The sequence below is a fragment of the Larimichthys crocea genome, chromosome XII (assembly GCF_000972845.2).
Source record: "Larimichthys crocea isolate SSNF chromosome XII, L_crocea_2.0, whole genome shotgun sequence".
NCBI lineage: Eukaryota > Metazoa > Chordata > Actinopteri > Sciaenidae > Larimichthys > Larimichthys crocea.
This window is the reverse complement of record NC_040022.1, coordinates 15,752,954-15,776,176: the sequence shown is the minus strand read 5'-3', so window position 1 is coordinate 15,776,176 and position 23,223 is coordinate 15,752,954. Positions and strand designations below refer to the sequence as shown.

Below are 23,223 nucleotides of genomic sequence, written 5' to 3'. Positions count from 1 at the left end.
TGAAACCATTAGTATTATCATGCTGATGTCCAGCACCGGGCCTTTAGTCAGGCCATTCACAGCAGACAAGAGCCAGTATTAAACCATGCGAGTCCCCTTATGTATATATATTCCTAAATAATCTTTATTCTTGTGTTTGTTTTTAGGGAGATTCAGCTGCTAAGAAGACTCCAACACAAGAATGTGATTCAGTTGGTGGACGTGCTCTACAATGAAGAGAAGCAGAAAATATATCCTCACATTTCTTTGATGAGATAAATGAATATATAATGATGTTTAATGGTTTTAGACAGTAGGTGTTCTGATGTTTTTGAGTGCTGTTCATATGTCTGAATGTTTCTGTTTGGTAGTTATCGGCTTTTATAATTGGTTCACTTTATTAAATGATCTCTTTGTTTGGTTTGGCAAATCCTCCTTGACTCCCGACTTACGTATATGGTTATGGAGTATTGCGTTTGCGGGATGCAAGAAATGCTGGACAGCGTCCCAGAAAAAAGGTTTCCAGTATTTCAAGCTCACGGGTAAGTCGCTGTTATTCTCTCCCTCTCCCCTCTTTGCTCCCTCTTTTTTTTTTTTTTCCAGACTCTTGCTATATTTAGTTTGAGCCTCTCTGCAGCCACTGGGCCTAACTTTAGATCCAAGACTTTTGGGAGCTCTACTGTTACAATAACTGACCATAGATTGTGAGAGTGATGAAGCTTCATGTGTCCACAAATTGTTTGATATGCCAATTGTTTGTCTGGAACGCTCCTCTTTTAATTGCATCAATCACCCCTCCCCCTCTTTTTTTTTTTTCCAGGTACTTTTGCCAACTCTTAGATGGCCTTGAATATTTGCACAGCCAGGGAATAGTTCACAAAGACATTAAACCAGGGAATCTGCTGCTGACCACAGACGGGGCACTTAAAATCTCCGACCTGGGAGTAGCAGAGGTGAGCTCACACTGCAGCGTAATGCTGTTTACTCTCCAGGGGAATGAATTACCAGATTTCAGCAAATCTGATGTCTACTAAATACTATTGTCATTTCTTGTCACATTCCTGCTAATTAAGTGGTAGTGCTAGTGACATACACAAAAGCACAATCAGTGGAAAAGTAGTCTTTATAGACACGCTTATAAGCTTGTGTAGAAACTGTTTCTGTGTCTGTATATCATACTTTTAATACAGTGAAGTTAATAAATATAAATGTTACTGTAGATTGTTTTTGTCATTTGGAGTTGGTGTTTCTATTTTGCGGCAGCAGTGAATGTCAAATTTATTTCAGCTCTATCTCTCTGTGTATTCTGTCTTTTTTATCACAGTTGTGTTGCTTAATGAAATGGCAACAAATTATCCAGTGATGTCGTGATTTCTATTTGTGTTTACAGATGCAGAGAAACACTAACAAGTTCATACTCATCGTATTCCCTCAATCTTTCAGGCCCTTCACCCATTTGCAGAGGATGACACATGTCGTACCAGTCAGGGCTCTCCGGCCTTCCAGCCTCCAGAGATCGCTAACGGACTGGACACCTTTTCAGGGTTTAAAGTGGACATTTGGTCTGCTGGAGTAACACTGTGAGTGGTTTTGAGCAATCTGGCAGAAGATTAAGATTTGTTGTCATGCTGAAGAGACCACCTGTCATCTCTTTATGTACTTGTCATACATTGGCATGCCTGTTTAGACATTTACACTGTGTTGACCACAGTAAGTTGTGTGTATGTGTAGGCATTTTATGCTTCTAAAAATAGCCAAAGCTGTGGTTGTAAAAAAGAAAAGTGCCACAGTATGTTGCTATTAGTTTGTAAAGAACAGTCAAATATAACATCAGAAAGGTCTGTCTGCATTCAAACGTTATAAAACAGTGTGTCACTTTCTGATTCCATCCATTCAGATACAACATTACAACGAGTCTGTATCCATTTGAGGGGGACAACATCTATAAGCTATTTGAGAACATTGGAAAAGGAGACTACACTATTCCCGAGGAGTGTGGACCCCTCCTGTCGGACCTGCTGCGAGGTGAGTGTGTAACCTTAAGGACCAGTACTATTTATTCATCAACTGTTGGCATGGTTACATGGCTGATTCACCTTGCGACGTAGGATTAATCCACCGACTGACGTATGTTGTAATAACAGTAAATGACTGTCATGAATCATCATGCCTTTTTATTGTAACAATGGTGGAGAAAACTGGTGTTTTCTGTATAAACATTTGTGAGACCTTTAGTACAAACAAGATGAAATTGGTCAGCAGGTACGTGTGAGAGCAGTAATAAATCACAAATAAGAGGCGTCATATCTGCGTGCTCCCAGTAGGTGGTGCTGTGACATCGAAAGTCAGTGAGGTTTCTCAACATGCCAGGCTTCCTCCAAACTGTAGAAATCCCTCCAGCTGTTGACGTAGTTCCCATTGATCTGGAGCCAGCAGCAGAATACTAAACACTTCGTAGTCAGGCGTTGCTTTTCCTGACGGGAACACTGCAATGCTTCTATCGCTTGTTAAAAAATAAAACGAGCTGAGTCTTGAACGGCTATAAAATCCAGAAAGAACGCTGTGTAGATGAATCAATCAAGGAAGCGGAATGATGAGCTTGTTATCCAGCTTATCTTGTTATTTTACTTCTTTATTTGAAATTAGTTGGTTGCACATTGAGTTATTTCTAAATCACGGAGAGAAATAAGCTTCCACATTCTGGTGCCGTTATAACTCATCAGGCCTCTATCCCCCATTTTGTGTGAGCGTGTGACGTCTGTGTGTGATGACGCAGCACCTAAGAGATAGTCAGTCCATAATTACATGGTCTAAAATAAGCCCAGTGCTACAAAAGGTGTCCTTCAGCAGGCGCAGCACTACTATCAGCACTCTGCATGCTGCCTCTCCCCGCCTGCTGGGAGACAATTACATTATTAGGTCTGGATAGGCACTGCATCACCGCCGCCTTATCACACTGACATTCTGCTTTTCCCACAGATTCAGCTCACATTATTATAATTGAGGGACAAAATCTTCACTACATCGCTACAGCTGTTATGCTCCACATATCGATGTTTCCTCACTGTACCTCGTTGACTCCTTAAGCTGTGCAGGATGCCTCGACACGCAGTGATTAATGAGATTATTACCTGCATTAATTACTGTTCCTCGAATGAGTTTATCGTCTGTCTGCTGTTCGCTCACCCCTCACTGCCGTGGCCTCCCACCAGTTAAACACTTAATAGAGGAGGCGTGATTGGAGAATTTGTTCCGGATTGAATTGATCTTTATGTCTGTTTCTTTCAGGAATGCTTGAGTATGACCCTGCAAAGAGGTTCTCCATACAGAACATAAGGCAACACAAGTGAGTAATGCATCGATGGGTCCTCTGTTAGTTGACTCCTGACCTGCAGTAAGTGTTTAGAAAACATGCTTACAGCCTGATGTCCACTTCCTCCGTTCCAGCTGGGTGCGTAAGAAACACCCTCCGTCTGAGCCCCCTGTGCCCATCCCCGCCAGCGCAGAGAGCAGGGATCCTTGGCGGAGTATGACGGTGGTGCCCTACCTGGAGGATCTGCACGGCTACACGGAGGAGGACGATGACGAGCTCTACGATGGAGATGATGAGATCATATACACTCAGGACTTCACAGTGCCAGGTAGGCGTGAACTCGAGATGGATTCAAATGTTGGTTCTGTTTGTTTTTCCCCCAATGTTATGCAGTATATATTAGGTAAATAGTATTCGAACAGTCAGTGCTCAGTGAATTTTGGTTAGACGTCTAATGTTTCGATTTGGCTCCGAGAAGTTGAGCAGCTGTTTTTCTGCCGATGTCTCTCATTGTCTGCTACTTCCTCCTCTTGTATGATGATACTGAATATTTGGAAATGCATGACAGAAAAACACATTGTGATGTAGTTTAATGTGCCCAGACTGCAACTACAGCTCTACACCAAACCACTTCCTCTTAAAATATGGTTAAAGATGCATACTTGCACTAACTTCTAACTAAACCACACTCGACTGTGGCCTCTGACTAAAAACCATAAAAACCCAGACTTTCTGCTCTTCACTGGAAAGTGAAAAACAACAACAGGAATTGTGTTTGGTTTATGTTAACACTGCTTGTACTCCCAGTGATGATCACACTTGTTTTAGTGGTCGAAAATATCCACTGGTTTCTGTGTAATCAGATTACAGAGCATGGCACAAATGTCCATTAAATATGTCTTTTAAATGTCCTGCACTATTCATGAAAATTCATCATAAATGATACATGTAAACAAAATATTCATGAGGTGAATAAAAACACACCAGAAATGTTTCTTTATGTAGCATGTCAATCAAGTGAAGTACTATTTCACTTCCTTCAGTCATACAGCCTTTTTGTTGTGCATGACACATCCATGCTGATGATATCTTTAAGTTGACACTAAAGTAGAGTTGCACGATATCCACGGTATACCCGGTACCCCGCGGTGCCAAATCATAACCGTCGCTACTATACTACAAATTTTACACGACGGTACTACCGTGGATTACTATACTACCGGTGCCAGTCTCCGCTACATAGCGGCCGGCTCTACTCTCCTCCCGGCTTCTCACTGCATGCTACTCCTTTGTAAACAAACCAACATGGAACCGCAACCGAACTACACAGCTGCTGAATGATTGGCTGTTTGCCTGTTACTGGTGACGTCCAGGGATATGATAGGCTGTTTCCGCACGCTGGGTCCGCCCGTCTGTTGGCTGATTGGCTGTTCATGTGTTTCTGCCGGCAAGAACAAACTCCGCGAAGACAGCTCCGCTTCGATAGAAACTCGCTTCAAAACAAACAACAAGCTAAAGTTCTGTCTCGACCAGACACGAGACAACACACTCACCATGGCAGAAGCACCGGGCCCGAGCAGCGAGTCTGCCGTGGCGTCTTCGTCAGTGGCAACACTAATTTTGCTTAAAAAACAAACGTCGTTGTTTCAAACTAACTTGTACAAATACATTGCAGTTTATAAAAATAATAATAATAAAAAAAGGCCGCAGTATCGCGATAATACCCGGAACCGCGATACTTTGTCTGGTATAGTATCGTGGTTACTCATTTTGGTATCGTGACAACTCTACACTAAAGCTGTTAGTGGTTGGTACGATAAATTAGAACTTCTCCACACATCACCGTCCTGTCACTCTTCAGTTGTTACTATCGAATAAAGGTTCAAAAATAATCTTTAAATCTCGATTCATGCTGTATTTTAATTTTATTTATGTTATTTTGAGTTGTTTCTGTTCGTGGACGTATCGCTGCATCGTTGCTTGTTGCTATTTTTCTTGACTGTGCAATGTCCCCGTTCTTAAACTTCATTCTGAGCTCTGACTGTTCATCTGTTGGAAACTGCTAAACAATGCTGAGATGTGGGAACAGATTCAGAAGTCTGAAGTCTACACTTTGTCACATCGTGTTTTTAATTTGTTTTCAGAAAATGCTCCGACGTTTACAGTCGAGAATTTTGTGTACAAACCTCACCAGTGTTCACTGACTTTGGGGTGAATATGTAATGACAGCATCTTTATACTTGATTTAATTTGTTTCCCAACTCTTCCTTTATCCTTTTCCCCCAGATTTCAGATCCTTTATCTGTTGCTAGGCAACAACCGGTAATAATAAATGCAGCAGTCTTTGTCGGGTATGTAGAAGTGGTGCCCCACATAAAAACCAAATGGAGCCGCAGAATGTGAATGAAGTGATCTAAATATAGTCCCGTTGAAATGGTTTTGGTTGTGGGAGTATGAATGGTTTTCCAGGGTTCACTCCCACGCACGCACACACACAAACACACACCGAGCACTGTCGCTCATCGGATGCTTTACATGAATGAAATAATGACGTGTATGATAAATGAAAACCGTTTGACCTCTTTAGCAGTAACTACATCTCGCCTCTGTTAATATTCTTCTCGGTGTTTTGCAGCGTGGGGATTTAAATCATAATCAGTAGATCATTTAAAGTTTCTCAGAGTCAGCTACACACACACACACACCTCTGCACTAGAAACGAGTCACCTGAAGGTTAGGGCCTCTTTTTTTTTTTTCTTCTTTTTTTTTCTCACACAGCAGATTTCCTGTTGATTAGTATTTCTCTTGTTCTTCTCATGGTTGTCTGACCTGACATTTTGCTGCTGCTGCTGCTGACAAATTAGCTTTTTAAAGGTCCCCTCTTTAAAAAAAACAAAAAAAAACAACAACATGTTTACGTTTTTTACTGAAGCAGTTACATTCACATTGAGTCATTTAGCTGGAGAGGAGGTCCTCCCTGAAGAGCTGGGTCTTCAGGAGTTTTTAAAGGTAGAGAGGGACGCCCCTTATCTGGTATGAACTGGTAGGATGACGAGAAAAGTTTGGATTGCCTACTACAGCGACTACTTTGTAGTCAGCACAGGTGATGTGAACTGAATGTAGGCTGCTACAGGTAGCCAGTGGAGCTCAATGAGCAGCAGGGTAACATGACCTTCTGGGTTGATTTAAACCAGGCGTACCATCACATACTGGAAAATCTGAAAGGGTTTCACCATGCAGGGTGTCACAGTAATTACAGCGGTAATTCCCATCCATGTTAAGACTCACAGTGTGAACATGCTATTATCTCTGTTACTTGCCCAGTAAAGCAGCTGTCAAGTCGGCACTCGTGTTAAAGTGTGTTTTGATTTTTACTCCTTTTTAGGACAAGTGGCCGAAGAAGATCGGGATCAGGGGCACGCAGACCACAGTCCAGCTCTGGCCAAGCCAGTTTGTGTGAACGGGACAGAGGGGGGGTCTCTGAACAGCAAGGCCAAAGCCGAGCGTCGATCCTCCTCTTCATCCAACCCCTCACGTAAAGGAGTCTCCACAGCCAGCAAGATCCGCAAGCTCTCCACCTGCAAACAGCAATGACCCCCCTCCCCCTCCTTCCTCCCTCGGCAACAACTCCCCTGGTGAGTGTGTAGACTGCTAACAAAAACACCAGCTGAACTGTGCTTACAGGGTGACTTTTAATACGGTAAAGAGATTAAGACAAATAACTAAGGTGCGGCAGATCCAGTGGAAAAAGATTGGAGGGCTGAGATGAGAATGCGAGACAGAGATGTAGAGATGAGTATCGCGCAGGCGGAGGAAGAGGAAACCAGGGAGGGGAGCGAAGAATGTGTGTTGATATTCTGCAAGCAGTGCTCTGACTCACCACCACTCCCCAGGCAAACACACGGGCGGTTTCCTATACAGTCACAAAAACTAGAGCGGTCTATTCTGTCAGGTTTTATCTGGATTGTTACCTTCCAGGGGGTTCATCAGTGGTCCCTCATTCAGGTGAACAAGTGGGACAGATTTATGCTGCAAACACACACACACACCAACTTTTAACAGGTTGTCCTCCTCTTTTTCCAGTCACCACCCACAGTTTGCTCTTTCGGTCTCTCGCACATACAAACCACTCACGGCGTGAGGCTGTTTGTCATGGGTGCACTGCAGAGGAGATGCTGTGTATTAATTTGTTCAGGCGATGACTCACCCTGGATGAGATGGAGTAGGCTGTAGGATGTTTGTCTCTCTGTTTCTCACCCTGTCGACAAGTCTCTCTGTGTTAACAGCACCGATTAGTACTTTCTTTTTAATTCTGTTCAACAAAACCTGATGGTAAGAATCCATCAGACATTACACTCTGTCCTCCGTCTGTGTCCCTCTCAGGTTGATCTGTCCCTGTCCTTCTGTGTCCGGAGTCCTCACACAGTTGTGAGTGAAACCTGCTGACGTTAATGCCCCCCTTACCTCCTTGGACCACTGGCCTGCAGTCTTTTGAAGAAGGGTTATGAGTGACGGGGAGGAGGACAGCATGAAATGTTCTTTTTGCTCTGAGACTGAGGCACTGGCTGTGAAGATGGTGTTTTTTGGTTCTTTTTTTTTTTTTTTGTTCCTTTCAACTCCTGTCATCCACCTCTGTCATCTCCCCCCTCTCCATCCACTGTCATCCTCTTTACGAGGGCCAAGTGTTGCACCGGACGTTACAAACACCATCACCCCCTGTACCCCACCCCCTCTACCCTCTACCTTCTGTTTCTTTGACTACCTTTTGTTTTTACAGAACCCTAATGGCAGTTTTTAAGACACATTGTGATGTGTAAAAAATTAAAGAGAAAAAAAAAGATGTCAAAAGTTATGAATAATTCTATATTTAGATCTATGATGAGAATAATTATGATAGTACTCTACTACCACCAACATAAAAAACTGCATGCTGTACAGAGCTGGAAGAAGAAAGGGAAAGTGCTTGGTTTGTGGACAGATGGACAGACTGAAGCCTTGAGATCCACCGCTGACCTGTTGGGGATTTTTGATTTCCATTTAGGTTTTTTTTTTTTCTTTTTTCCAATGAATATTTTTTAATTATTATTTATATAAAATATGTCCCAAACAGGCTGTTTTTGTTGGATGATCCTTTCTGTTTAACTTTGAGTTGAGCAATTTTTTTTTAATGCAATACACCTCAGTGGTTTCTTCTTTTTGTTTTAGTTTATAATTTTTATTGTTTTCCGCGTCCTTTTGCAAGGTTATGCTTTGATAGGAACGCTACACTCGCCTTTCTCTGATGTCTGCAGCTAGTTTTGTAGTCAGACTCTAGAATATCAATAGCTGATGCTGCTCAGCTGCAGGCGGTGTGCCGTCACAATCACCCAGTCGCCTGTTCTCCAGTGATGCTCTCTCTTTGTTGCGCCGAACACATCAGTGGGAGCCCTGCCCTCCCTCTCCCTCCCGTCTTACGTAGCCAGGCCCATCATCAGCCCCTCGCTGGGAATAGATCAGAGAGCAGGTGAGTCACAACTCGGAGGGAGGGAGGGAGAGCGCAGCGCTCATCACGTCAGCAAGGTCGACTGAGAGGCTCTCCGCTCGACAAGACAAGAGGACAAACATGGTGAGGATGAAGAGCAAAAATATTTCAGCGGTGTGATTCAGTGTGTGAGGATACCTCTCTCACAAAGTAAATCAGCTTAAAGCATAAACTCATCATGGTGTTGAGGAGTCGCTCATTTCTTTTGTTTTGTTTTTTAATTCAGAAAAATGTTCAGTCCAAAATGAATATGTGCCTCAGTTGGTCCCACAAGGTCTAGCCTTTATCAAGGCTGCAAGACATTTGAATTTTCTGCGCTACTTGTTTTACAATAAAGCAGATGATTCACCATAAATGACAAAGATATGAGTTTCATAAGATACACACAACTGTAGCTCAAACCCAAGCCTGTAGGAAAGGAAGAAAACGAAAGGCTGGACCTACCATTGCAGTTTCCCAGGTGACAGTCTTCATCAAACATTGTAACATGCAGCAATTCTCTCATGGTGATGAGATCAAACTTGACAAATGCAGAATGAATAATTACACTTTTACATCCATACTGGAGCAGGGAGAGTGGGAAGAAAACTGTTCAACTTGTGCGATTGCCAGATTTTGATGAAAAGGCTGCAGAATATTATCACAATTTTTTTTTTTTTACATTTTTTGTGCTCCAGTGCAAATTTACAACAGCAGGGCGATGTTTGTGGGATAAACTTGAGAGGCTGCGTTTGTAGTAATGAGGGAACATTTTTTTCAAACAGTTTTTGGACAACATTGGAGCAAGTCCTGTCTACACATGTAATTCCTAATTAGTTTTTGTCTTTTCATGGCATTTGTTGACAAGTCTGGAATATCACCAGAACGTGTCTTTTATCTTATTCTGCTGCGGTTTGGGAGCAGACAGTGCTATCCACTTTCACAGCCTCTACTCTCAGTCACTGGTTCATCTGCCTAAAAGCCAGAGAGGCTCCTGTGTCAGTCGCTTTAAGTATCATCTGTCATTCTCCTCCCTCAGAGTCCCAGCAGTGATGCAACACTCCACTCGAGCCCTCTGAGCCTCCCGGATGTGACCTCCTTAATTATAATGAATAACGGGCACACATGCCTAAAAAAAATCTAGATGAAATAGGAGTATAAAAATTCATAATGCATGATTTTTCTTTTTGTTGGCTGTATAGTGTAAAGTTTTTATATTTACAATATACTATGCGTGATTTACAGATCTGTGATACTGTGTTGATGAGAGAGGGCTACAAGTACTGAAGAATGGTCGGTGTTCTTTCTATCAAACACAGACACCGCAAGCTTTCATTGAGACATTTCCCCTCATGGTGATCGAGACAAGAAGGACACTTAAGGAGGATTATGGTTTTAAAATGAGAGAAACAGGTGACAGAAACTCCATCATTAACTTTCTTCCCATCAAAGTGCTTTTTGTTTTAAAGTTAAAACTGTACAGTATTCACATACACAGTTTGGACATACAGTAGCATGCTGAAAATTCACAGTTAAATCTGAAAATATCTTTTTCTTTTTTTTCTAAAGATGGGCCTATATTCTCAAAGCTATGTCATGAATGCATTTTTTTTTTTTTTTTAAGAACGGTTACCAATAAAAAGGGGGCATCACATGTCACATGGTGTCACAGTGGAAATTAAGGTCTGAATGGAAATGCTGGAAGAGACTGGCCATCAAGAAGTTTGTCCTTTACAATATATATTTATGTTTTGATGCATCAAACCATTTTGAAAATTTGTCCAAAAGTGAGGAACCAAGTATCTAAAACATGGTGATGTTTGAAGTGCTTTGTGTTCAAGTCTGTCGTTGAAGAATTTGAAATAAGGTTGATGGAGGAGATGGGATTACATGGGACTGAAGCCAGGTGAGGCTGTGTGAGACATGGTTAACACATGCTCCGTTCCTCCCTGACTTAGCTTTTCTGCACTGCGCAGGCTGCCGTAGAGTCTCTCCTCCACTGACACGACCAGCTTGTCTGTCAGGCTGCTCTCTGCCTGCAGAGAAATCTCTGATAAAATAGCTTGACTACTGTTGTTGTTTCTGTTGTCGACTCTCGGATCCATGCAGCTCTTCTGTGTAGTCACAGTGGTCAGAGACTGGTTAGTTGTGCTTTCCTGGCGGTCATCGTCCTCACTGGTCAACTCTGCGCGACTCTTTGTTGCGTCAGTGCCTACAGAGGTTGTGTTGGCTGTATCTTCTGCGGCGTCCTTGGGCGCTCCGTCGCTTGATGGATCTTTGTTCTCTGTGCTCTCTTTGGCTGCTTCCTCGCAAGCCACGACCTCACTGGCTTCTTCATCTGCAGCACTTGCAATGCGTGAAAGTGTACTGTGATACCTGGTGTCCAGAGGGTAACCAGCGCTGTCGCCTCTCCGAAGAGGGATGAACCTTTGCCTCTCTAAAGATGGAGAGTACCTACCACCAGTGCCTGACCCTGGGTCACTGTATTGCTTGTGTCTCTGCCACTGTTTCCGTAGGTGAACTCTGGATCGGTGCCTGGAGCGCAGCGGTGAGTCCTGCTGATCAAACCGCGGATCGTGACGGAGGAACTCGTTGAAAAGTGCGTCTGTCTTTTCATCGATGCTGTAGTCACGGCGGCGGAGACGGGGTGGGTGAGGACTAGAGGATGGTGGGATTGGTTTCAACAGTGGAGACATCGGTTGTGATTGTGATTCTGAAGGTTTCTGAGGATGAAGGTTCTTCGGAAGTTGATATGGCTCTTTAAGGGTGAGAGACTGGCTGCCAGTTTGAGATCTCTCCTTTAGCTTCTCCTCTGTCTCTTTGCCGTCTGTCATCTCGTCCTCTAGCTCCTCCTCAAACAGCCTGGTCTCAATGCTCTCACACACTGAACCTTTCCTCCCAGAGCTGGTAAAGAACAACCTTCTCTCAGATGCTGTCTTCCCTCGAGGAGCTCCAGGAGTCCCAAAAAGCCGCATTTCCTCAGGAGCCCTGGATGGTGCCTCAATGGAGGCATAGCCGCTGTCCATCTGGAGGAGCTTACGGTTCCCTGCCTCACTCTCTCCTCCAGCTCCACTTCCCATCTCGCCATCCCCACCTGACGCCCCTCTGATTCCTCCCTCCACCATCTCTCCCTCCCCTTCACCTTCAGGCTCGTCGTCCAGGTCTTGGGACAAGCAGCTGTCTAAGCCGGACCGAGCTCCTGCACCACCAACAGACGAGACGCTGTCGGCATCACTCCGGATTGACTCCCGATCTGTACTGCTCTGGTCTGAGGAGGCATATTGCTCCAGAGAGGCTCGCAAGCTCCAAATGTCTCTGTACAGGGATGGTGGAGCCTCCGAGCTCTCCTGGCGAATCATGAAGGAAAGAGATGAGCCAGAGTCTGCCCTTCCTCTGGCCTCAGCCCCAAACACCACCTCATCTCCATCGTCTATCTCTGCCTCACTCTTTTTCCTAACATCTGATGTCATGAGGTCCGTTTTTGTGTCTTCAGACCTTTCCTGTATGGGAGCTTCTTGTTGCGGCCCAAACAAGTCATCCTCTTCTACTGATTGTAGCTCAACACCCACTGCTTCTGTTCTCTTAACTGCACCGAACTTTGTTTCTTTTTCCACGCCTGCTCCGTTGGCTGTGGACTCATCTTGCCTCTGAGCACAACAATCATTTGTTGGGGAACAGAGATCGTCTCTTCTGGCACTGCTGCCACCACCTACCTCCACCCTGGCCTCCAGTTTTAGGCTGCAGAGATAGAGAACAGTCAGCTAATCAATAATTCTGTGAATTTCATGGTGCTTATAAATTATGGGATTATGGGAATGGATGTACCTGCTGAAGAAGACTGAGGATGTGGGTGTGGGGAGAGACTCTGCAGAGAGGGACTGGAGGCCACTGGTTTGGATGGGAGTCTGTGGGAATGATTCAATGAGCTCATCTCGGAGAGGAGAGTCGTCGTCGTCGGCGTGATCTGTGGTTTCACTTGCTGCTCTCTGTCTCTGGAAGGGCTTTCTTTTAGGGGATCCTGGTAGAAACCGCATGAAGAGATAGCTGTCAACTAGATGTTTTTCACCATATACATGCAGCGTTAGACATCATCCACAAATCAACTCATCCATTCATGGCATTTATCCAAACCTTTAGCATCCAGGCTTGCAGCTCGGTGACTGCTGTCAAACTTCCACCTCCTGAAGTAAGGCCCTGCGCCCTCCAGACTGGCATGCCGTCGCAATTTAGAGAAGAAATGTAGAACTGAAGTCTGGCCCGGAGCTTGAGTTAACTCTCCTCTCGTCCCCCTTTTGCTCTCAGCCTCTCCCCTGTCCCCGACCGCCTCCATCTGACAAAAGAGATGAGACAAAAGATGGGTGGAAGGAGGTGATGAGACATTAAGGAGGGGTTGAGGCGGACAAGCTTAGATGAATCGTGACGGGCAGAGGCAAAGCCCTCAGGGGACAGCAGTTTGTCATGTTGTCATCCAGCTGCAGTGATGACTGATGTTACAGTGCATCAGTCGGTCTGAGCCTGTTGCTTTTCACAGCTCTGTTTATGTGTGATACAAGTGGATCAATCAGCATTGAAGAATCTATCTCTAATACTCAGTGTTACTGCAAAGAACAATTAGTGTTGCCGCTTAAAGACTGAAATGTTCACCATCTCAGATTGGCGAGCTAACATTTGCACGCAGTACAGCTGAGGCTAAAGGGAATATCAGTAGGTAAACCAAAGTACTGGACAAACATTGTCTCGTGATAATGGTGCACATTGGAAAGTCAGGCGTCCTGTTAAGTCATTCCAATATTTACTCAACGTGTAACTCTCAGCACAAAGTGGAAAGAGCTGAACTCACTGTCTGGGACCATGTGTGCTGTGTTTTCATGGCTGATGAGGCCTGTCTCGGGCCCTGGTCCAGGATGGTGGAGTGGTGCGGGTCTCCTGGCAGACCTCCACTGAGGCTCTGTCCCATCCAGTCGGGGACTCGTCTCTCAGTGGGCTGCAGAGAGAAATCGACTCAGGTTAGAGTTGAGAAAACAAACCTGATATGAGATGAATCACATCCAGTGTCTCTTGGTAGATGTTACCTGGTAGATGGTAAGGGGAAGTTTGGGAGCTGTAGTCTCACTGATGTTGAGGGTGCTGCTTTCTGTTGAGTCACACTCCATGATAGTGAGGATCTTCAGGTCACACGGGGCCGGAGGCAGGTGAAGGTGGGTCAGCCGGGCCTTTTTCAGGTGGTGGAAGTCTCCCTCAGTCAAAGTGTACCTGAGAAAGAGGATGAATCATCAAATCTAACTCCATCAACACCTTATCCCACTAATCATATCAATTAACAGTACCTGCGTGCTTTGTCCTGAGTTGTCTTCTCCTGTTCGTAAAGTGCAGATTCATTGAAGGAGACTCTGCGGCCAGTCGACATGGTGGAGACAAATCGTTCTGACTCTCCATCGTGACAGCTCGAAGCTGAGAGAGCGTCTGATTCATCCAGATGAATGGTGATCTCTGAGTGACAACGAGGACGAGGGCAAACCGAGGGAGGGAAATAATGGCGTTATTGCTGACTGTGGATGAGAACACGTGCACGGATGAACTTTGAAAAACACACGGGTCCTGACCTTGGGTGGGCTGAGAATCCTCAGCATACGTGGTGTTTGTCTTCTCGAGGTCATCGCTGGCTCTGAAATGAGTGAAATGAAGCCTCATCACATCACACCGCTTTCACAATCACAGCCTCCTAGTGTGTTTGCAGGCATGCCAAGGTCTCCCCACCCACCTGGAGTAGCGTCGTCCACCCATGCAACAGCGGTGACAGAAGAGGAGCAGCAGGGAGAGCAGGACCAGCGTCCCCCCGGCAAAAACACTCAGCAGCACCAACAGCAGCACATAGTTCTCCACCTGGCCCGCAGACACAGGCACATCCTGGTAAAGAAGAAGAGGTTAGGACCCCCAGCAGAAGTACATTTAGTCATTTAGTGCTCGAGTAGCTGCAGGTACTTTTCATTATGTACTGCTGTATACGTCTACTCGTGACATCTTGGAACAATGTTGGAAATACAGGTGTTCTCACTTTGTCATGTTTTCTATTGGACTGCTGATCCATCAAGAGCTAGATTTTGCGGTTTTGGCAGCTATAATGACCAAAAATGCTCCGTGCAGTGATCCAAAACGTTCTTTTCCCACCTCACCAAGCCATAAAACCACAACATCCGCACACGTACACACTGATCAATACAGCATTAACCCTCAGGTGTCAGTTTAATTTACTACCCTCTTAAGTTATTAAGGACAAAAATGTCCACTTCCAAAAAAAAAACTGCTATAAAAACTTTACAAATTAATATTTTTTCTGCATAAATCTCTTAAGCAACTTTCAATCATTTTGAGGATTTTAACCCTTTGATTTGATTACTCGATGTCACTGTTGTTATTTATGGGGGAAAAAAACACAAACAATGATTATTTTCCCCTTTTTTCATAAATAGTAAACGGTTAAAATCCTGGGCTGAAGTTGTGTCAGAGATTTATGCAGGAAAAAAAGCAGAAAAAATATTAGTTTGTGAAGTTTTAATGACTTAAGAGGGTAGTCATTTTTTTCAGTGTTCTGTTGATCTATTAGAAAAATTCAAATTTGAAAATTTGTCAAGAGAGACACTTGCAAAAAAGTGTCCAGCCAAAATGATGGCCAGATAAAGAGGAAACTTTTTGCCCAAATGGACAAAAATGTCCATAGTGACGGATGAGAGCTTTCCCTTGCCAACAAAATATAAATATCACCTGCGTCATTGCCTTCAAAGACATATCAGCTGAACCTTGGCACTCACTTTGCTCTGTTATTGTTTGGGTTGCACAACATCAATTTAATTCCCTTTGCTTGTATTCAAATGCCATCACTGGAGCCCATAACTCATTCCTTTAGTAGCACAATAAGGCAGAAGCTTACATATCTGTGCTGTCATGTTTTGTTGTTGTGAGCTCGGTGGCTGCATTAGTCCTGCTGAGACAGGAATTGATTGTTCTCGCCATTGAGCTTCCCAGGAATGAGGAATCTCTTTGTCACATTACGCTGTCAGATCAGCTGCATAATATTTAATAAGGAGTGGAATTAATGCTGAAAGACTTTCTTAAGTCTCTGCCTCCTCACAGTGATCCTTATCCACACACACATACAGCAGACAGCACAACTGCCCTCTTCTGTACTCTCTTTGATTAATACTCTTAGTCTTGGATGAGGGAGCTTGCGGATGCTAATCAAAACGTCAGCGAGACCCTTAATTCAATTTCCCAGCTCTTCTCAATGAGAGGGAAATGAGGCCTTCACAGGCTAAAAATGGAAATCAGAGGAGGAGGAGGATGCAGACGCACATCCCTATAGCAGACTTTCCTGGCTCTTCTTCCGATGTCAGTTTTCAAAACCAGAGTTAAAAAAGTGGAATATTCATCTATTGCAACATTTAACGTTATATAATCTTTGGAAATGTTAAAGGTCATGCACAGCTTTGAAGGAAACCACAGACTGGAGGAGCTCCTCGCAGACTGACCTTTAGACGGTGATGACATTAACAGGAGCAGCAGCAAGGTCATCACATCGAGTAAACTCTAATCCTGCTGTTGACTGGATGTACAGACACTCGATTAATCTGCCTGTTACTTTCTCAATCAATAATTTTGTCTATAAAATGTCGGAAAATGATAGAAAATGCACTTTAGAAGCTTTTCAGTTTATAATTAATATCAGTCCGGAAGACAAAAATATGAATGTCGCTGTGACATAAGAAAATTTAAAAAAAGCAGCAAGTGACTGAAACACTCAATCAAGTTAGTTAGTGTGACCAAGAAGCAATCTCCATGGCTGTGAAGCCAATGCACAAGTGCCAAAAACTGCAGTTCCTCAAACAGCCACTTGAGGCTGGCTGCAGTCCATCGCCATAAAGCCCCCATGTTAGCTGTCCAACTTCACAGCAGAAATAAACATGTTTACAGCCTGGTACAAAAAACTGTTTTAGTCTCTACAGCTAATTTCCCCGTTCATGACAACTGTACTGAGGGTGATTTTTTTTTTTAACTCACCTGTTCAAATTATATTAAGGCTTAAAGTTATGCATAATTAACAGTGTGGAGGCTTTGATTGACAGGTGGGTGTCATTACAGATGGTTTGTTTGAGCAACTAGGCGTCCACATCTTTGCCGGAAGAACTTGGCGGCAGCCATGCAGAGACACCGTACTCTGAGTTTCAAAACAGTTTTTCAGAGACCTGTGGGTGATGTCACACTTATGCTATCCATTCTTTATACTGTCAGTGACTCAGCTTTCACCATAAATAGTTTAAACAATAAATGGTTAAGCTACTTCCTGTAAGCATCCATCAATCTGTGTTCACTTCAAACTCACTCTGACAGCCGCTACACAGAGGAGAGCGAGAGCTGCTGAATGTAGGAAGCTTTTATTTTCTACTTATAAAACCAGAAAGGGTTGATGATTATGTGCTTCAGGCCAGAACATGTTAAACTAAGCCCTACATCTCTCACACACACACACACACACAGTATATCTTTACATTCATTAGATGCTATAGTGACCTACATTCAGCTGAGGCCTATGGGGAGATACTGAATAAAAAGCTTGAAGCTGTATGTACGTGTGAATAACAGCTCCATCACAACACAACAGCAACAAGCATACCTTGATACACCCACTGTGTGTGTGTGTGTGTGTGTGTGTGTGTGTGTGTGTGTGTGTGTGTGTGTGTGTGTGTGTGTGTGTGTGTGTGTGTGTGTGTTACACAGTTTGTCAGAGCGTCTGTAGCTTAATGAAATCTGCTGTTTTTACATGCTCAGCTAAACAGGAAGAACAACACAATCAATCAGCTGGAGCAGCGAAGCCTCTCGCTAGTCTTCAGCCCATGTTTCTAACACACACACTGAAAAGGCAAGCGGCTGTCAATTCACCCTCCACACAAACAGCTTTAATTGTCCGATAATTGCCGCCACTGGCTCAGATATCCCCCTCCAGTCCTCCAGGGGCTACATGGTACACAAAGCCAGCAGCACACTCAGTCCTGTTCTTGAGTCAAATCCTCTTTGGATACAGATCAGCCTGTCCTCCATCACTGGATATATAATACCCGCAGCACTGTGTGTCTTTTTATTTGATCTGTAAAGTTTTGTGGAAGAGTTGTCGTTCACCAGACTACAGACACTAGCTGATGTGAAGGTGTGGAGAGAATGTGTTGATGGCGTCAGACAGAGAGCAAGGAGGGCTGGATGCAGCTAATACTCACAGTGGAGTTCTCAGTCAGGCTTGTCAGAACAGGCAAATCATTGCTCATGGTCCAGGTCAGCGTGAGTGAACCCTGCAGAGGATGGAGAGAGTGAGATCAGACAGAGCTGTCACTTCTTTATAGACGATAATACAACTTATGTTATTTAATTATGATAAGGTGATCCAACAACAAGTTCTGATCATGCAAACAAGTGTTGTTTGTGTAGCCAACGCCTCATTTATCTTATTCCTCTATGCCTCAGTTGAAGCGACAATATGTAAGATTTAGCTAAAATTAAATGTCATGAATCTTTAAATATTTATGAAGCACATTATGTCAAATACTTCTGTGTGTTGCAGAGATATCTACTGAAATCAGCTATCCAGCTTGCTTCGGCCTACAGTTTCTTGTACCGGTAATACCACTTGTGCCTCAAGAGGCATTAGTGCAGTGCCTAGTCTGTCCTAGACAGTGGGAGGACGCAAAATGTTGCTCCCTATGACCAAAAATTGCATGTTGCTCCTTTAAAAACACATCAGTGAGCCACACTGTTCCTTCATTAAGATGAACATTACCATGTAGTTTATTTTGACCCATGTACACCGTCACGTTGCTACAGCTGTAGAATTTCCCCAACAAGAATACATCTTCCTCCTGCATACGCATTTGTTAAACAAGAAAATCAGTTTAACCTGAAGACATGTATGCTCCTGACTCATTTTTAAAGATTTCTGTCCTCAGTAATGAATAGGCTTAGAGCTGAGAGCCACAAACAGGCTGGAAAAAGTCGAAAAGTATTGAAAGATGAATTACCGCATTGTTGGTTTTGGTCTTTTCACTGGATTTCTTGACAATAAGCTAAAATATGTAAAATGACTCATTTTTTTTGTAAGTGTGCATTGATTTTGTTCTTTTGCTCCAATAATGACATGAGCGTTGTGTGATGACGCCTGATAACTGAACGACTGGGCTTGTTGTCAATATTCCAGTTCAAAGACATTTCATACAGGCGTGTGAACAATCACAACTTCACCAGAGGCTGCTTGTGGTTAAACCATGTCATGTCCAGCTAATCATCAGGATGTATGTGTGAAAAAACATCTGGTTGTACTGGTTTGTATGATTATAACCCTTTAAATGCTGTTATGTGAAGGTTTTCTGGATCACAAGCACTGAGGCAGATCGATAACACTAAACATGGGCAGGTCTGTAGCTATGACTGAAGACGCTTAAGTCTTCAGTACTGGTCCTAAGAAGTTAAACCCTTCAGGAAGAATTTATATTCTACAGTTACAGACAAATTACACATGGTGGGTTTTTGAGGCCTATTCTGATGTAACTGTCAGTGTTGTAGTACTCAAGATTGGTCTTGGTCTTGAGACCAGTCTCCAGACCACTTTTTGAAGGTCTGAGGTCGTGTCTCCGAAACAGCTGCATTTTTACTTGGTCTTGTGTCAGTCTCAGGCAAAGAGGACTTTGGATTTTATTTCAAGACCATTTAAGACCACAATGATCGGAAAGTAAAATAAATGATGGCGAAAGCAGCTGGGAAACAGTAAAAAAAAAAAAAAAAAGGTTACTGCTACATTGTAATCCCTTCGCCTCACCCATCACTTCATAGTGTGAATCACACACGACAGTGATGACACACACGAAACACCCTAATTTGAGCCAGTGTTTAGTTTGTCCATTCTAAGCTGCAGGCGGACCCCATGGATAAAGACCTACTCCCAGTGTTGATATAAAACCCTCTTTCAAGTCACAAAAACAAAAAGATCCTTATTTTCAGGTGAATATGGACTACATAGAATATGGAATACATGGTTAAGCAAATTATATTACATAATCTGCCATATAAAAATAGAAGCACCCAAATCTTACATACTGGACTTTTAAATGTTACTATTTTTTGTGTTTTCTGTCATAGAGTGATTTTGAATCTCTCCTCCATTTATCGTCCTGGTAATATTAATAATTATCTAAAAGAGGATTAAGACCATCATGAAGTAAGAGCAACACATAATGTAAACAATAATAAAGAGTTTTGGTGTTGAGTCAAACACTTGAAAGGACTCTGTAGTTGCACTGGACTGGACTCCTGTCTTCAGCCTGACCTCCGCTTTAGTATTAAACTTCCACAAAGATGGGGGACTTCCAAGAGACAAATATAAATAAAATACTGAAATACTTGAAATCTATGCAACAGAGGCTAAAGTATCCTGTTTTTCAGTCTCAAACGTGCAATTTGACAGCGTCTTTCATTAGACCCCTCGAAGCCTGGTAATTACCACCATCTTTCAAACTCCACGTTCATAATGAAGCCTTTCTGTTACAAGTTTGACATCATCAATCCAAAGCAAAAATAACCTGACATCACTGTGATTATTTTATCAGTCTTTAGAGAGCTCCCCTCCAGAGCAACAGAAAACATTACACAACTGTTTTCACAGGCTGAACATCACACCTCACGACAACAGGTAAACTGATCTCCTCTGTGTAAAATCGGTGTAATGCCCCTTTACCATATGAACATGAAACAAACCTAACTGCTGTCTGAATTCGGAGCTGTGAATTAAATCCTAACGTGTCTAAACATTTGCTGACGTCTCCTAAAGATGAACAATAAGTTCTCATCTCAGACCCACGTCTGTAAAATTAGACTCAGCGAGAGAGAAAGAGAAGTGTGGTGAGAGAATGCGAAAGGCAGAAGAGCTGACAGTACATAATTATTAACACAGAACGCAGCTTGTGTAACATCAATCCATTATTACATTCCTTACACATACTGCCGCACACTCCCTCACCATGTGAGAGTCATATTTTATGTAATATCTCAACAGCTCAAGGTAACCATGATGAGGACAAAGCTCTGAATAGCAAGATCACACCAACACACATACGAACAGATTTATCTTGAAGTATTAACCATATAAATGGTTCAATGCACTATAATATAGTTGTAAGATGATATAGGGTTTATTTATTAATGTGCAGCATAAACCAATGCCTCTTACTAAGATATATTTTGTTATCACAGCTGTGGTTTCATACATTATCTGTTTGTACGACAGCCTCTGATAATGGGTGCCCACAGTGCACACAGCTCCTCCTTTGTTCATATACTGATTATATGTGATAAACAAGTAAAAGCAGAAACACACTGTCATTTCAGACAGTCGTCGCCTTTACAAGTCTGATTCTTCTTTGCTGGGTAAATCACAGTTAAAATGGCTAAACAGTTAGATGGCATTGATTTCTCCACTATATTGTTCAAGGTCTTAAAAATGTCTTTCCAGGCAGTCTTAGATTTTTCTTTTCTTTTCTTATTTTATTACAGCCTATAAACACACACTAAAGGGAGAGGTAGCTTTAAAAGGTTTCAAAACAGAAGCCCATTTATAACAATTTTAGTATATTACCTAACCAGTCTGTCAAAGTCACACCTGGTTAACAGGTTAAACATTCATTCAGTCACCAGTTTGTCTATTTATGGACTTCCTGAGTTGGTTTTCACCATATCAGGACAGACAGTGAAGATTCACGTCAAACAAATCCACTCACCTTTAACATCTATGTTACTAAAGTGAGTCCAAACTCAGCCACAGTGGTTTCCTTAATGTAGTTCTCACATTAAATATGGACTATAATATTAATTATGTTAATCCAATGTGGGTCAGTCATGATGAACTGAAGCCAAGTTGTATTCAAACTCACATGGAATGTCATTTTAAATCCTAGTTAATGTCCCAAAAGCTTAAAAACAATCTTGAATGTTTTAAATGTTTAACTCAGTGTAAACATCATATATATATAAACAACACATTATATGTGATTAAATGTGTGCAGTAAGATTACTTATCCTCCCTGCAGGGTACATAAAAGTCCTTTTTGTGTTTTTTGTTTGGTACATTTAAATATATTTTTATAAGATAATGAAAATTATTATTATTTAGTTCATTATCCATTCAGTCATAGTAACTTTTCCTATTAGTCTAATTTTGAGCATAATTTAAGTTGGAAACTACATTTTTCTTTCTTCTTCTTCTTTCTTCTTCTTATCATTATAAATGCCCTGATACTGCTCCTAAACATAACGTAATAACATATAATTAATATGAATTAGGCTAAATGACAGCTTGACTTCTTAGCTTCACCGTCGTTTCATTTGTCACATAACAGTACAGATAAATAATCAGAATGAAATTGAAAACACTGACCCCGACTGGTGGAGAAAAAATACATCCAAAGTGTGTGTTTGTGCACGCGTGTGCGTGCGTGCGCGCGTTAGTTTCCAGGGTCTAATGACATGTTACATCCTCACATCATCTCTATACATGAGGCAGGCAGGCAGATGGACGAGGCGGCACAGACAGACAGACAGACAGACACATACTGTCTAGTTCATTCCATCAGTGGGATGATGCCTGTGGTGTTTATACTCTTATAAGCACCATCAGTGATACATGGAGGGAGGAGGAGGAGGACTGCATATCACTCTGACGTGTGACTGGATGATGATGGTCTCCAGATGTGTTGTATCTTACGGTCTATACGGGCGGTGTTGGAGCAGCTTCCCTCCGCTCTGTGCAAGCTGACTGACTACAGCGACCCGCTGCAGCCGGCGGCGCTCAGCAGCAGCAGCCTCAGCATCAGCATCAGCATCAGCAGCGTCTTCCTCTCTCCTCCGAAAACCCGCCGATCGGGGCTGTCCCACATCCCTGCGTCGTGTGCTCTCAGCCTGCGGGGGTGAAATAAATCACGATCAGTCACACAGGAGCCTTCATGTGCCGGACACTGTAGAGTTCCGAGAGTCTCACTAAATCAGATGTTGCGACTATCTTGCATCTTACATAATGAAATAGTAGCACATTACACCGTGAGCACGCCTTGGAGGGTCCCACTAACTGGTCCTGGTGTGAGTGGGATAAAAGATGGGACTCACCCGGCTGTAGAGTCCGTGTGAAGCGGCGGTCCACAGGCAGCCTGCCCCGTCTGCATACTTTAATTTGGGCTTCAAATAAAGACTGTAGTTATGAATGAAACCACACGCGATTAGACACGCCCACCGCCCGCTCCCGACGCACCACGTGACCAGCACTGATGATGGTGATGCTGATGGTGGTGATGATGTGAGATGGAGGAGAAAACCCGTCCTCATTCACAGCAGCTGGGCATGAATGGCA

At 43.1% G+C, this 23,223-nt stretch overlaps 2 protein-coding genes across 4 annotated transcripts in view; one reads left to right on the top strand and one right to left on the bottom strand.

The window, feature by feature from the left end:
- The window catches only part of stk11 (serine/threonine kinase 11), a 15,867-nt gene extending 7,709 nt beyond the window's left edge, over positions 1-8,158 (top strand). For both annotated transcript variants that reach the window (XM_019262296.2, XM_027285315.1), the window contains exons 3-11: positions 147-230; positions 432-521; positions 800-932; positions 1,423-1,559; positions 1,877-2,004; positions 3,268-3,325; positions 3,427-3,620; positions 6,678-6,927; positions 7,676-8,158. In XM_019262296.2, coding sequence (XP_019117841.1) covers positions 147-230; positions 432-521; positions 800-932; positions 1,423-1,559; positions 1,877-2,004; positions 3,268-3,325; positions 3,427-3,620; positions 6,678-6,886 — 1,033 coding nt within the window. In that variant the 3' untranslated portion in view covers positions 6,887-6,927; positions 7,676-8,158. The remainder of the gene's footprint in view (positions 1-146; positions 231-431; positions 522-799; positions 933-1,422; positions 1,560-1,876; positions 2,005-3,267; positions 3,326-3,426; positions 3,621-6,677; positions 6,928-7,675) is intronic.
- Positions 7,896-23,223, bottom strand: cbarpa (CACN subunit beta associated regulatory protein a). Of its 2 annotated transcripts, none has more exons than XM_019262301.2 (11): positions 22,983-23,223; positions 22,585-22,778; positions 18,059-18,130; positions 14,554-14,699; positions 14,396-14,457; positions 14,120-14,282; positions 13,865-14,045; positions 13,633-13,776; positions 12,924-13,122; positions 12,618-12,810; positions 7,896-12,530 (listed from the first exon to the last, which is right to left on the bottom strand). In XM_019262301.2, exons 3-11 carry the CDS (start codon positions 18,104-18,106, stop codon positions 10,679-10,681), a joined length of 2,988 nt encoding a protein of 995 aa, XP_019117846.1. In that variant the 5' UTR covers positions 18,107-18,130; positions 22,585-22,778; positions 22,983-23,223; the 3' UTR covers positions 7,896-10,678. The 2 variants fall into 2 exon arrangements, with proteins under 2 accessions (XP_019117846.1, XP_019117847.1); XM_019262302.2 differs by lacking the exon at positions 22,983-23,223 and adding an exon at positions 22,891-22,949.